Source organism: Nilaparvata lugens, chromosome 3 (genome assembly GCF_014356525.2).
Source record: "Nilaparvata lugens isolate BPH chromosome 3, ASM1435652v1, whole genome shotgun sequence".
Taxonomy (NCBI): domain Eukaryota; kingdom Metazoa; phylum Arthropoda; class Insecta; order Hemiptera; family Delphacidae; genus Nilaparvata; species Nilaparvata lugens.
Window position 1 is genome coordinate 13,569,786 of NC_052506.1, and position 16,749 is coordinate 13,586,534.

Sequence of the window (16,749 nt, forward strand, 5' to 3'; positions counted from 1 at the left end):
AGCAGGAGGTTAGCTGCGGCTAAATAAAGCCATAGTGCATTCGTGTGACGTCAGCACAGGTAGGGCTCCTACACGAATAAAAACTCGTTGATTTCAGCTGATCTGTATCAGCTAGTGTTTTGATTGGTGTAGGAGCCCTACCTGTGCTAACGTCACATGAATGCACTATGAATTTGTTTACGGAGGTAGTGGCTGAGCCATGTATGGGTCTCAATTGGAGTGGAGGAGCTAGCTTTTTACGTAGAACAGAGGAATTATCCTCATAATTTAGAAAATAAATTTACGGTAATTTTTATCATCAAGAGTAGGAAGCAGGAGGGAGCTGACCCAAGAGTTTCGAATACCAATCAAAATTAAATTTGAGGGGAGTTTAAGTTAGTGTTGTATATTGACTAGTGGGAGAACTCCGGTATACCACCACCGTGGTGTATATAACAGTATGAGAGTATCACGATTCGAATGATTTTAAGAAATAGACGTCCGCATCAAAGTTGCCAAGTTGGGCAGGATGGTGCGGTGCGGTGGAGAACCATAATGCCGACTAATGAACGACCTATGAAGTGGCTACATCCAATTTATGTGGGTTATTATTACTGCAGTGCTATTTGTTTTACATGGCTGGACTGTGAGAGAGTTGCGGCAAACTTCAAAGCCTCTCTCCATTCTCGTGTTACAGTTCACTAACGATGCTCCCGTTAGATTGAATAGCTTTGCCTAATATTTCGTGATTTCAATTTACTAGTTGCGAGTTATTGGGTCTGCTCCACTTCACTATCATTGTCGCACCTGTCACTTAATATTGAAGCGACCGGAAATAAATAAATCAGGAATTACTCATTAAGTAGTATTGGTACTATATGCTATCTAAAAATTAGTCGTCATCTCTCATCATCACTCTTTACTCACGCACAAGCCTAAGAGCTTATGTGGGCTTCACCCTCAGTATTATTATTTCACAAATGGAGAAATCGGAATATAATATCATTTATAGTGATAATTTGTAAAATGATATGTATAATTAATTTACCCCGACACATATTATTATAGTGGGGTATCATAATTATAACTAACTTTAGTCATAGAGAAACGATAGCATAAGTGATAAACTTACGCTATTGTTTCTCTATGGTATTGGTACTATATGCTATCCAAAAGTAGACGTCATCTCTCATCATCATCCCTCTCACTCTTTACTCACGCACAAGTCTAAGAGTTTATGTGGGTTTCACCCTCAGTATTATTTCACAAATGGAGAAATCGGAATCTAACATCATTTATAGTGATAATTTGTAATTAATTTACCCCGACACATATTATTATAGTGGGGTATCATAATTAGAACTAAGTTTAGTACAGTAGAACTCCAATTATCCGAACTTCGACAATCCGAATCGCCGATTATCCGAAGCACTTTCAGAAAAAAAATTGTCCAAAAAAAGTCTAAGTGCGCTATTATTCTTCCCCCCGTGAAGCCAGTGTTTGCGCGTTCACTCACTATTGCGTGATCTGGCTGCCCGAAATCGGATGAAGACCGCAAAACAATGTGCAAGCCTCAGTCCCAGTAGGTTTGAATATTACACTCTACGCTGACGATACATCATTGATGTTCAACAACAAAAACTTGAATGATCTTGAGGTAGAAGCTAATGTTAAAACAAATTTGGTTGCACAATATTATAATGAGTCAAAATTGGCAGTGAACCCGCAAAAGAGTAAGTGTATTCAATTTGGGTCTAAAAATCATCTCTTCCAGCCTATGATTAGTATTGGCGATTCAATGGTTGAAAATGTAACAGAGGCAAACCTACTGGGGTTAATGATAGACAAGGATCTCTCATGGAATGTGCATACTGATGAATTGGCCACTAGAATCAGTAGTAATCTGTTTGTATTAAGGAACATGGTTAGGTATGTGCCCAATGAAACAGCAAAAACATTATATTATGCACTGATTTACTCTCATATTTCATATGGTATAGAGCTCTGGGGTAGCACAACATTACAGAATATTAACAAGATATTTGTACTACAAAAGCGTGCAATTAGGTACTTGGTGGGCCTGGGGTTTAATCATCCTTGTAGAGAATATTTTAAGAAAATGTCTATATTAACAGTACCGTGCATTTTTATTTTTAAAACAATATTGTATGTTGTAAAAAATATTGATAGATTTGTGACTCATGCACAGGTACACTCTCACAATACAAGGAATAGAAATGATTTGACTGTGCAACCTCATAGGCTAGCTATGTTTGAAAAAAAGACCAGTTACATTGGGACAAAATTCCTGAATAAACTGCCTGGTAGTTTAGATCATAGAAACAAAACATTCAAAACAGATTTATACAGTTACCTTTCTAACAAATGTTTTTATAGTGTTAATGACTTTTTATGTGACAATCATATTTAGACTGTGAATATATTATAAAATAACGATGTTAAATATTACTATGTTGAAAATATGACTGATACAAGACTGTAAACTGTGACTATAGCCTGTGATATTATGTATAACATGAAAATTAGTATTTTTTATTAGGTATAAGTTCATTTTAATGACGATATTCAATTGTATTGTTTGATACTGTATTGAATAAATAAAATATTATTATTATTATAAACAGCTTACATTGACTGATATATTTAAAAAACAATGATTTTTATTTATAAACTTGTACATGGTAATTTTATTTATATTTAAAACATGTGAAAATATAATTTTATATTTTATTTAATTCAATAAAAAAATAGTGCAATATCAAAACGTAGCTTTTTTTCTCTCCAATGGCAATTAAAAAAAAACTCCGATTATCCGAATGGGTCCCGGTCCCCATTAATTCTGATAATTGGAGTTCTACTGTATTACCAACTTTTATATGTATAATATGATAATTATGTATATGTTTTGTCAATAAACTCCTCTGGTTACAATTCATTGGCAATCAGAGAAATTATTATTATTAATAATGAGTACAATAATATTGGTCAAATTATTTTTGACCTATGATAATTAATAATTACAGATAAAGTTATTGACAAAAATATTTATGTGATTTCAGTGATTAAATTTCGAACAACTAAATCAGGAATACTCATCAAGTATTGGTGAGTTGGTAATATATGCTATCATAAATGGAAATATGGGAATCTCACAAAATTGCAGCGGATTTCAATAATTCATACAATTATATTGGCTGAATTACTTTTGGACCATGATGATAACAGATAAATGATTGACAAAAAGAATGAATTGGTTTCACTGATTTTATTTCGAATTATCTTTGACAAATATCCTGAAACTCCAAATCAGATTCATACATTATAAGTAAAAGAAGAACTGTTTCCAGATCTTATACTCTGGAAAGCCAATGTTGAATTAATTGTAAAAGGTTTCAATATCTTGTTTTTTCTATTATTGTATGACTATTGTCGATATGGTGCTCGTCAACATCCATGACATGTATAATAAACCAAAGATTATAATAATTTATTGACTGGAAAAATGATCAACTCTACATCAATACCTATAACCTATAATTGCTATAACCTTTGGGCCCGTTTCATGAAACTTCCGATTATTTTTAAACAAGAGAATAGCTCATAAGGTGCATTCAAAAATTGTAAGAATTTTTATTCTTCAAACACAAGATTGCAGCTTCAGAGATCAGACTTACTTAAAATAGAGTTCAAAATTATTAGTTATTTTTCATTGCATCTAAATAGATCAGATTATTATGAGAATTTAATAGGTATACCTTTTTCATTTTACCAAAACAATTTTCGGACAACATATTATTGGAAAGGAAAGGGTTGTGGTAGAGTTTTTCTAAGTAAATAGATATTTGACCTATTTTTAAATAGTTATACTTTGTTGAAAACATTTGAAACAATACAACAGAGAGTTATAAGTGAATCTGAACATTAATTTTAATTTATTCAACATTTATTTCAAAATATAATTTAGTGGTGGGAAATTAAGATTAGTTAAAGTACAATGCATAGCAGTCGAAACCATCACATTTGATTTACATCTGAAACAAAACAAAACTTGAACAATTAGACTGTCTACATAGGATACAATGAGATGTGGATTCTTAGATTATTCCGTACACAAAAAACGGGTTTTTATTAATGTGGATGTGGGTAATGGGAAGTGCAAGGGTGAATTATGAGATAGTCAAAGGCCCATACCTATTCGATGGGATTCGAACCCGCGACCAGGTAGTACTAGCTGACTGAAGCACTACCTCCGTAAACAAAGCCATAGTGCATTCGTGTGACGTCGGCACAGGTAGGGCTCCTAGACCAATAAAATTAGTTGATTTAAGCTGATCTATAACAGCTAGTGTTTTAATTGGTGTAGGAGCCCTACCTGTTCTGACGTCACACGAATGCACTATGGCTTTGTTTACGGAGGTAGTGACTGAAGGGTGCAACGCCCAAGTAAACTTGGCTATCTGGCCGGTTTCAAGATATTATTATTTATTCATGAATACATGAATGATAATAAAATAAGCCTATTTAGGTGAGGTGAGTTTTCGTCAATGGACTTAATGTCTTTGTGAGAAAATTCTCTTCATTAAACTTGTCTTTTATATTCGAGATTTCAAATGTGATATTTCACAAGATTGAAAGATCTATGGTCTCATTCAACACCAATGTGACTGACAGATTTATGAACTCATTCAATAATTTTTTTCATTTATTTTTTATTAATTTATACAGCAAGTACATTATCAAAATGATAGGGAGAGGAAAAATAAGTTATCCTTGTGCTATTCCTCTCCCAAATTTAGATAACACATAGTCCGAAATAGGTTAAGTCTTGTAGTTCTTCAATTCACAATATTTTCAGTCCTCATATTTATCACAAAGTAGATTTTCAAATTTAGATGCTTCAAAACTAAACATAGAAGAAAATTTCAATTTATTATAACTAGAATAGGAAATATTCACATATTAAAAATATAATTTTGAAGAATTACCGAATAACAAACTTAATTTGGTTTTGAATTGGCAGATTCATTGATCATATAATCGATCAATGATATTTTCACAAGAGTTGTTCAAGCATTGAATATTAGTAGAAAGTTGAAAGTTGTTTAGAACGTAACAATCTTCTAAATATCTCAGGGAATTATGACTTTGAGTAAATCGGGACGGCAGGAAAACCTTTGACCATCGGGGCTGTCCCAAGAAAACCGATTACCGGTTGACGGATGACGAAAAATAGCTTATACTATGTCAAAAATTTCCGAAAACGCTCCATAAAAGTCGAACATCTACTGATAACCGACAAAGTTTCTTCTTCGATATTACTAACCAACCTTCTCCGGTCCGTTTTGTAGTATGTTGCTTATACTTATGTGAATACGCTCATTTTAATTAGACAGGAAATGCTTTTCTGCCTGACACGTTCCTGGTCTGCTTGGCCAATGTTTATATTAATGTTTATATTTTGTGTTTATATTTAATGTTTATATATTAATGTTTATATTGCTTCACTGTTTATATTATCTTCAACTTATTTAGAATATAAACACTAATGTTTATATTTGTAATGTTTATATTTAATGTTTATATTGCTTCACTGTTTATATTATCTTCAACTTATTTAGAATATAAATCATCAGTTCTATGTATAGTAATAATCATCATGAAGAAATGAAGAACATTTAAGCATGTCCACTGATTTTTCTCAAAGAAAAATTAAATGCTTAGTTTTGGGGTACCTGAATTAGTGTTGGAACAGAAGGAGAGTGGATGCTCAGCTGGTGCGTCTATCCCTTCGAGTCCGACCGATTGGTTGCCATTCAACTGTACAGGAACCTGATCCAAACCTCTTTCAATCTGCAACATGCGTACATTAAATGATCAAAGTATTGCAACTACTCTAGAATAATAATTGCAGCGAAATTTTGTAAGATGCACACATACAATAATCAGAGTATTCCAACTACCCTGTAGAATAGTAATTATTGCTACTACTTATATAGAGATACTTCAGCGGGGGTTAGGCCCGCCGCAAAGTAGACCCACGCTAATCCATGCCACTCCAACCCACGCCGTGGGAAGTTTTGTAAAAGCATTGCTAGCAATGGCGCGCCGCAAACTGCACCCAGCCCAGAACATTCCACGGAATAAATACCCACGCGTGGATCGGTTTGTGATTCGTTCACAGGTTCCGTGGAACATGGGTTACTCGTTCGTTTTACTGCGCATGTCTACAACTAGCGTATGCGCCGTCAACTATTTTGCTTGCTTTGTCTAGTCAGTCTAAGTTTGACTAATTTTCTATGCTAGCAATGCCATTAGAAATATATAATTGAAAATTAAATAAATTAACATTTATGTATTTTAGTCAAGTGCAGTAGCATATACTTATTTATTTTTTGTAAAGTTTGTTGTATTTTTTGGCAAATAAATTATTCATTCATTCATTCAGTCTGGTTCAAGTCTTTCTAAAGGCAATCAGCTGCTTTGTTCATCAGTCTATTTCAGAGATGGATCAACTAATTTTATACAAACTATATTCTGTCGGCTTCTGGTCGGGTTTTTTCGGCTATACTCGGCTTTTGTCGAAGTAGCGTGGAACGTGGGTTGACTTTGCGGTGACAGACCCAGCCGAGCGTGTGGGTTCGCTTGACCTTGAACGTGGATACGCGTGGATCGTGGATTGCGTGGGTGTACTTTGCGGTGGGCCTTACAGTCGAACTTCGACTCTGTTCGATCATAATCGGTATTTCAGATGTCAGTTATCAACTCAGCAGTGATCATGTTATTTTGCCCTTGCTTGCTACGATTTGATTTGGAAGTTGTTGACTGGTATTCATGGCGATCTCTTGCCTATTCTGGAAGCTTAATCTTTGTCTCACTCTTGTCTTAGCGTCTAAAAGCTGCCAGAGCTCTTCCACTGATTCTTCAGAGGCTCGTGAATGAGGGGTAAGAGTGGATATTACTGTCCAAACTTCGCCACTTCATACAAAAAGTGATTTTTTATTACAAATAATGTCCACATGAACTTTTAGCTTATGTGTGGGCAATGGGAAGTACGTAGGTGATTTTATGATATGATCAAACGTCCTTGCCTACAGCGGGATTCAAACCCACTACCAGGTAGGTAGCAGAATGACGGGTGCAACGCCTTAGGCCCGCCGCAAAGTAGACCCACGATAATCCACGAAAAGCAACCCACGCCGTGGGATGTTTTGCAAACCATTTCTAGGCTTCTCTAAACATCTGTGTAATACATGCAATTAATAATCCAATTGTCAGCTGATTGATTATGAATGATTCTATAGCAATGGTTTACGAAACATCCCACGGCGTGGGTTGCTTTTCGTGGATTAGCGTGGGTCTACTTTGCGGCCGGCCTCAGTCAGTTCGGCTATCCTGGCCATTCTATTCTATCTTCGATACTGCACATACATCATGCAATCAATACTATGAATTAAGTAATAACGTTATATGGGTCTGGACCCCATGAATCAGTCATATTAAACCCGCGTTACATTTATTACACTAATATCGGGGCACCGAGCTTCGCTCGTTATTTTTATTTATTGATAAACAGAACACAATTCTCTAAAATGATCGTGTTTATATTTCACAGCTGGCTATACGTATCTTATAAATTTCGGGGATGCGATATTTTGATTTTTCACATAGCCTACTCACTTTTTTCAAAATCCACAGCTGTTTCAGCCAAGGATGAATTATCCTTTCAATGTCGTTCAGCGAGTTTTCTCAAGGATGAGACCTAGTGCAATCGAATCTTTATATCATAAACCTACTATGTTCCAAATTTCGTGAAAATCGTCAGAGCCGTTTTAGAGATTCGTTAAACATAAATAAACAGATATAAAAATAACCAGATATATAAATACAGAATGCTCGCTTAAAAGATTTGACAATATACTTTGGAGATGATCTTATAATATCAGAATGTGTAATAGGGGAGGGCCCTAAACAAGCTATTTTTTTCTAAATAGAATTACTTCATGGCTCACAAGTATTTTCAAATATATTACCAGCCTATTACATTCAAAATAACAATAGAGTAAGTTGATCCGGTAGATAAACGTTGATCAAAGTTCCATCAACAATTATTAAGATTCTCAACACAGATCACAGAATTGAATAATATTTATTTTAATCTTTCTAAATTCAAAATTAATTGTTTCGAGTGTTTGTGTTTTTGTTCTGTTTCAATGTGGAAATTAGTAAAGAATTGGAAAGTCGCACATAACCTTTATTTGGACAATTTATTTTATGAAATTGGGATGAAAAGAAGTTTTGGACTGTAGTCTGTTTCTTTGTCCTTGATTGTAAATGATAAATAAATAAATAATTGATGTTTGTTGGTGTATGCAACTGGCTAGAGAATAAATATTGAATAACATAAATCAATCAGAAGTCTTGAATAGGTCAACCTTGCATTCGATTGGACGTATTTAATTCAATTCTATTCTATTCGAAGAAAATCATGCTCGTATAAACGGATTGAATAGCATTGTCGAGTGAGCACCTGAACAGGCCATACAAATAAAACCGATTAATTCATGATGCATGAGTACTTTTTTTAATTAAACCGTGATAGAAGAGCAATAATGAATTAGCAAGGAAGTGAATTACCTTCTAGTGACTGAAATGTTCATATTCTATTCTTAGTAGGCTAAATCATGAATATTGGAAGTGGAATTAGAACCATTGTATGCAGGATAGCTAAAAGAAGTTTGCAGGACACTCACATCAAATAATTAAGAAAAACTTTAGTGGGGGAATACAATTATTAAGAATAGTTTATTTGAATTTTAATCTATAAAATAAACTTTATTGATTCTATTATATAAATAGAATTATTAAATGGCAAATTCTAATTCAAATCAAATTTATTTATCCTTAATGATAGTTACAAAGTTGAAACTTGAAGTATAAAATACATAACACAATAGTGAGATATACAGTAGGTAGTATAATAAGTAAATTATATATTATATAAGGAAACCCTGAGCGCAGAGGCCGAGTGATGATTTTTTTAATAAATTAATATGAAACATAAAAGATTCTTACATCAAAGATAACTAAAAGATTTTCACAGTATAACAATGTAAAAACTTTAATATCCATTATAATAATGTGGTAGTAAGAAAGGAGACAAATTATGAAGATATGCTGAAGGAGATTTAATATAAAAACATGAAGAAGTAGCTAATGGGAATAGGAAAAGCCAAGGTATAGACTTCAGTTGATAAGAGACATGACAGAGTTTAAATCGGTATGGATCCAATTTTCTATACATTTTTTAACACGCCCAACCGGCCTGGATGTGATGAAATTTTGTGGAATACTGTTAAAAATTCTTTCACAATTATACATAAATATATTGTTTTCTGCAAATGGATAGATCAGTTCGGGGACATTCCACTCTTGCGCTTCGAATATTGTATGGGTTTGGGTGGATGATAAATGATTCTGAATTCCTATTTATGAATAGAATTGAAATCTTAACATGAAGCTGTTTTAGAGTGAGAACGCACATTTCTTGGAAAAGCTCGGCACTGGGATGCAGCCAAGGCTTACCCAAGGCAGCTCTAAGAATATGTTTTTGGACAACAAAATTGACATAATTCACATGTAAACCCACAAGACGTTATCGAAGCCTCATTATTTGATCAGGATTTGAACAAGTCAATCAAATAGGAACATCAAAGAACTATTCATATTATAACCAAATTGATAAGATATTAGTTGAATTTTTTTGACTGAATGATAATTAATTACCGTATGACAGTCTTATTTGAAAACCATTGCGTAAGCACACTGCTCAGCCTCGTGCTAAAACCGCCTTTAGAACACACCATCGTATTTTTTTCATTTATTTTTTTATCCAATTAAATAATTAGAAAAAGCAACCGGAAAGAGAGAATTGAATACGTACATTATTGGATCGCTAAGCAATATCGAAATTGACCTAATAACAGGCTGTCATTAATTTTGTAGGAATCTTAATGGTAGAGGATTAATTTTGGATTCTAATCAAACATTTAATTCTATTCTATTCGTTATACTAACCTCTGCACGTTGGTGAGCTAAGGATAGGTGATGGTCAATTCCATCCATCAGAAAATCCCTCTGTAAGAAAATAAAATACTCTTAATTAAATAGCAATAAGCAATAAATCTAAAATCATTTCACTTGTATGGCCTACTTTATTAAAATTATTTAAAACAATATAAAAACATAAAGTACCCTTTTATTTAAAACATTTGAAACACTTTTATTTAATGCTTTGAATAAGAGGGTACTTCATATTTTTATATTATTTTTAATAATAAATCTAAATTACAACCAAATCATACAAATCTGTTTTTTCATAGATCGAAAGCTATTGTTTTTATAAATATGATTTCAGAATTTAAGGTACATTTTCAACTATCAAGTGATCTGACAACTTGAGAATCACAAAAACAAGATCGCATCTCTTTTCTGCAAGACAATCAGAGGGTCATGTCATAAATATTCATCTATATCATTGTTTGAAATTCGATCTTATTCTCTCACGAACAACATGTATGGATGTGGTTTCATGAGTTGATCCTTAGTTTTTCGGTGCGGTGGCGAGCGCAAGTTAAAGGAAGCCAACTGTGCATGCCTAACTGCTGTATTCCTAATAATTATAAAATTACAGCTTGTAGGCTGGTTGGCTGAATGTTATCGCTATGCATAGTAGCGTCTTGCTGCTGTGGTAAAATGCTCTAGGGATTAACTTTTGAGACCTTGACTATTGAAGTAATCCCTTAGAAAAACTCTAAATACAGAGATTCAAACATGATCTTAAAAGATTATTCAGTGGTTCAAAAGGCTCTCAAATGTATCTGACTGAGAACCCTCTGTATTCAGTACAAGAATTCATGGAGCTAAGCACTCAGCGGATCTTCCGCTGATACCCTGACCTCACCCTCCTACCTTACCTGACGTGCCCCTGATCTCAATGATATAGGTGGTAAAAAGAAAAGTAAAGTAAAGTGATCAAGCCACTCATAATTTTCATCTACATATATACATATGTTCTACATCTACATATGTTCTTATGCTCTTAAAGTGAGATTCATTGTAACGATCCCTGGTACTTTCAGATTCAAATCCAGGAGGAAAATCAAATCCATCTATACATAGTAGATGTAGGTACATAAAATTCTTATAGACTTATGTTGAGTTGATTCAACATCAAATTGTCTTTTTATCTTTAGGGCTACTCTTGAATATAAATAAAAATTCGAAATCTAAGGACCCTTTTAAAAATTTTCAATCACGACATGTTTAGGCTATATAATGCAATTATCAAGAGATTGGGGAATAAATAAAATTGCACTCATTTATTTCTAATTTATAATTGAATTCTAATAGAATATGAATATTATAAGAAAAATCGATAAAAACAAGAAAAACTATTAAATAATAATAAGTAAGAAATAAGTTTGTTTTTCGGTAATTCTTCAAAATTGTATTTTTAATAAGTGAATATTTCCTATTTTAGTTATAATAATGTGAAATATTTCTTCTATGTTTAGTTTTGAAGCATCTAAATTTGAAAATCTACTTTGTGAAAATACTTGAGGACTGAAATTTTTGTGAATTGAAGAACTACAAGACTTAACCTATTCCGGACTATGTGTAACCTCATCTAAATTTGGGAGAGGAATAGCACAAGGTTACCTTATTTTTCCTCTCCCTATCATTTTGATAATGTACTTATTATATAAATGAATAAATATAGGTCTATTAAATAATATAACAATTCCAATATTTGTAAGACTATCTCATTTTGATAGGTTAGTTTGAAAAAGAATCTTACTCTGTCTTGAACGGGAGCGGTTGCTTCGGATTCGCTGTTTGCATTGAGTCGAGCGGCCGAACACGACCTGCCTCCCCCACCACCTCCCGACCCAGTGGGCAGGCGAGACTGGTCTGCCTCCGCCAAGTCAGCTTCGGCCACTGCATCGCTCTATAACCACATTTTACTATTAATTTACAAGCATACATACAGGTTTCGAAACAACAGGATTTGACAGTGCAAAACTGTTTCCGATTTAGAAAAACTATAAGTACAATACAGTTCAAGAATGAAATCGAATATGACAATTATATATACAGGGTGTTTCAGAAGTAGTAGGACATTTTAGGGTTTTTTGTGTAGTTGAGAAGTTGATATTGTGGTAATTATTCATATTGAATGAAAAAGACTAAGAAATTGTCAAAAACCACAGATCTGTGGTTCTTGACAATTTCTTAGTCTTTTTCATTCAACATTTTAGGGTATTGTTCCTGGATGATAGGAGACTACAAATGTATTTGAAGTGTCCAAAACTCAGCGGTTATCCTTATAGGTGCCATTTTGTTTTTTCACTTGGGAATATTTTTATCTCAAGAACGAAATGTTGAATTGATCTGAAATTTGGCATGGATATTTATGCTATAAAGACTCAACTTTAAAAAATAAATATAGTCTCCTATCATCCAGGAACAATACCCTAAAATGTTCGACACTACTTCTGAAACACTCTGTATAGTACACTTTTGATTATAGTGAAGAATAGGCTAAACTGTACAGGCTATTTAAAGAAGACATGATTTGGTGAGAAGGAGGAATAATATTATGCACAAAAACTCAAGCAGCGCTTTCAAATACTCTCGACAGTATCATAATCCAATTCTCCCTTGAAAGAAGAATAAAATTTGAGGAAGAAGTAGAAGACAGTTTAAATGAATGTAAAACTCCCACAGTTTCAACAAGTTTTGATTGTGCATTGTGCGTTTACAGAGTACATGCTGCCAGATTTCACAGAAGCAAGAAAGCATGTATGCTAATTGTGTGAGAGAATGAGCGAAAAGATAGAATTGACAGAAATACAACGCAGCAATGCGTTCCTATTCTTGTAAGACATAACAAGGACATAAAGCCCCGTGATGAAAACTAAGGTTTGCACGAACTATATAATAAAAACCTTTCATAATTATCTTCTTTGAAATTCATTGTTTTCAACGCGTGAATGCTATTATTTATTCAAAACTTGATATTCTATTTTTTTGAGCTATATTAGACAACTTATTAATTTATTAACTAATGAAACTTATGTATTTCATTAGAACAGCATTAGAAAAACCAACCTTCTTCAGGCTATTGTATTCCAACGCATATAAGTTTTATTATGAGTAAGAGCACTACCTCCGTAAACAAAGCCATAGTGCCTGACACGTAGTTGATGGTAACGTCAGCAAAGGTAGGGCTCCTACATCAATAAAAACACTAGCTGATATAGATCAGCTGAAATCAACAAATTTGTATTGGTGTAGGAGCCCTACCTGTGCTGACGTCACCAGAATGCACTGTGGCTTTGTTTAAGGAGGTAGTGGTAAGAGCCGTATATTTCCCCTGTACAATAATCTCGTTTATAATTACTTCATATGATACAATATTGTGTTCCATGTCATGCCTACATACAGTACTGCTCATGCGCAAAATACGAAGGCAAAGTAAGAAAAATTGATGATAATCAATGGAGATTATTTTTACATTAATGAAATATGCTGTCTTATATTTATGATTCCGTATATTTTGTGTTGTAATTGATCACATTTCATGCTGGATTTAACTGGAATGAGGTTTGAGACGCATATTACATATTAGACGTCAGGCTCGCTTCACTCGCCATATCCGTCTAGCCAGGGGGCTCCGCCCCCTGGACCCCCGACTGAATCGTCCAAAAATGAGATTAGCGAGCTCGCTTCGCTCGCCTGCATTTTTCATTTGAGCATGCTTCATTCCATCAGAAAGCCAAAGTACTGAGAAAACGCAGAAAAGCTGAGAAAACGCTGATTTTGGGTGTATCTTTGATGAAATATTAAAGTCACCTCATCACAAAATTGTTGGATCCTAGCTTAACCTCTGTACCAAATTTGAACATTTTCTGTCTATTACTTGATGAAAGAACTGAGAAAACGCAAAAAACCGCTAATTTTGGGCGTATTTTTAAATACGAAATAAATAATACTAAATTTGAACAATTTCTGTTCATTTGTTCTCGATAAATCTGAGAAAAAGCAGAAAAACGCTGGAAAAACGCTAATTTTAGGCGTATCTTTGACGTTATTTCAAATTCCTTCTAACACAACATTATTACACCCTAGCTGAGCTTCTGTACTAAATTTGAACATTTTCTGTTCATCTGTTCTCGATAAAGCTGAGAACACGCTAAGAAACGCTGAAGTAACGCAGATTTTGGGCGTATCTTTGGAAATTTTTCCAAATCTGTTATTAGTGCGCCTCTAAAGGGCCAACTGAACATACCTACCAAATTTGAACGTTTTTGGTCCGTAGATTTTCAGTTCTGCGAGTGAATGAGTGCCATTTCGCTTTTTTATATATAGATAACCACCAGTCTCAGCCTCTAGTGAGGCACCAAGTGTCCGAGCGAGTCGCATGGGACATAAGTTCTTGTTGTGCTTTGTGCTCATTGCGACACTACGGTCGCCAGATTCCGCCACCTGATTTTGGAGGCCGTCAGGTCTCATTCGGGTCGCCAGTCCAGCCTGGTGTCTGATTCCTGGTGTCTGAACTTGCTCTACACACGGCCGCCAATTATGGCTCAATGTAATACGAGCGATATGGACATAACATTTTGTCTTGAGTGTGTAAAAAAGTGATGACGCATATCAGTAAGTTGTTAAATTTTGGACTCGTATTTACAAGTTTGCAATGCTTTCATTAACACAGAATCACTAACTGCGATTTATACAGTTACGTCTATGACAAAAATGTTAGGGGGCTACTGTGATCGGTCTTGCTGATACAACATTCACTATCACATGTTTGTTTACATCGTCTCTCGGGCCCCACAACAGACTACAGGTGTCTGATTAGTCACTCCCTATTTTTATACAGCTATAATTCCTTTATTTATGAACCAATTTGGTTAGAACTACATTTTTTTCATTTGTTTCAGATTAGAAATTCTCCCTCTCTTGACTGTGGAAGCACGAGCCAAAATAGAAGCTCGTTATGCGGTCTGGGGATCTGTGGTGCGAGTACAAAGATGGTGGAGGGCTGAACGAGGTATCCATGCAACACTGGATGCAAAAACTGTTAAAAATTGCCATTCAAAATTACTAACAACAGGGAGTGTCGCAGATGCAAGACGATCAGGAAGACCATCAACGTCAAGGACAGCAGAGAATGTTGACAGAGTTCGTGAAATGTTCACGTGGAGCCCTAAGAAATCACTACATCAAGGATCTCGTGAAAGTGGTCTTTCATGTTACTCTGTTGCAACGATTCTTATGAAAGATCTCAGTTTTAAACCATGGAAGCCATGAGATCCTTGATGCAGTGATTTCTTAGGGTTCTTCATGAAAATTTCACGAACTCTGTCAACATTCTTTGCTATCCTTGACGTTGATGGTCTCCCTGATCGTCTTGCATCTGCGACACTCCCTGTTGTTAGTAATTTGGAATGACAATTTTTAAAAGTTTTGGCATTCAGTGTTGCATGGATCCCTCGTTCAGCCCTCCTCCAACTTTGAATATGCGAGAAATTTGTGATATGTTAAACATTTTCACGCATATTCAAAGTTGCGTATCTTGTGAAACACTTCAGATAAAAAAAAATTCAAAAAGTAGTCAAGGTTGTAGAGAATTTTCTCCTCTTTTCGCTCCCATGAATTGATAGTCTTTCTGATTTCTATACCGTTCAAAACTTACAGCCAATTAAAAAAATGATTATTTCTATTTTCTCATTTTTTCTGCGATTTTACTGTTATTCAAGAGTCTCTAAAACGAGTAAGATACATGATAGAAACTTAAGATTGGTCTCAAATGAAATAAAATTACATGCTCTTCAAGCTACGTTGCCTTAAATCCATCTTGCATGACTATTTATTATCGAAAAACTGTCGAGACTGTGAAAATAAGGAAATATCGCAGATTTCTTGGTTATTTGAAACAAACATATCTTACTTCACGATTATATTTTTACAGAATTCATTCACCTCACATGAAAGAGGAGATTCTGTTCTTCAAATCAAGACCGAGTACCATTTTTTATCATTTCGGGTTACCGAGATACACAGTTTTTGATATAGAAATTGGCAATTTTTCTGTGTATTTAAATATGGGTTAAAATACACTAAAGGAGGAATTTTTTATTTTTTTCATCAAATGTCAGTTATGATAAATGCTTTTGAACCGCCTTGACGAGCTGAGAAGAATTAACTGTAGTACGAGGAGATCTGATCATCCTGTCAAAAGTTATAAGTGTTTAAAGTTTTGATACTTGACGTATCCTTATGACGTGCCTCCCCACTAGGAAATACTGAAATTAGATGTTTCTAACGGGTGATTCTCATAGAAAATAACCCTCGTGAGATGATTCCAGCCGAAATATGTATTTTTTTTTTGTTAGGAAATTCGAAAATTCCTAAGGAATCCTGTTCAGAATTAATTGTTCTTTCATGTGATGTGTGATTTTTTCTATACTAGAAAAATATCCAAGTTGCATAGGGTAGAAGTGGTAGGTTTGCATAATTTTGGAAACCCCATAAAAAATACCCCTTTTTTGAAAATTCTTAGCTCCGGAACCAAAAATGGTAGAATCCTGCGCGAACACTAAATTTATTGGAAATTTTATTATCATTAATTTTGTAAAGAATGATTTTTTCCAAAAATTCGAAGTTTTCGAGATTAAATAGTAA

General features: G+C 34.3%; 1 protein-coding gene across 1 annotated transcript in view; it reads right to left on the reverse strand.

Annotated features, from left to right (window-relative positions):
• Positions 1-10,461: 10,461 nt before the first annotated feature.
• LOC111052041 (pericentriolar material 1 protein) overlaps positions 10,462-16,749 on the reverse strand; it is a 51,628-nt gene continuing 45,340 nt past the window's right edge. Inside the window, exons 19-20 of the mRNA XM_039422550.1 lie at positions 11,819-12,007; positions 10,462-10,488 (exon numbers count right to left, since the gene is read on the reverse strand). Of these exons, the coding sequence (XP_039278484.1) occupies positions 10,462-10,488; positions 11,819-12,007 (216 nt within the window). The remainder of the gene's footprint in view (positions 10,489-11,818; positions 12,008-16,749) is intronic.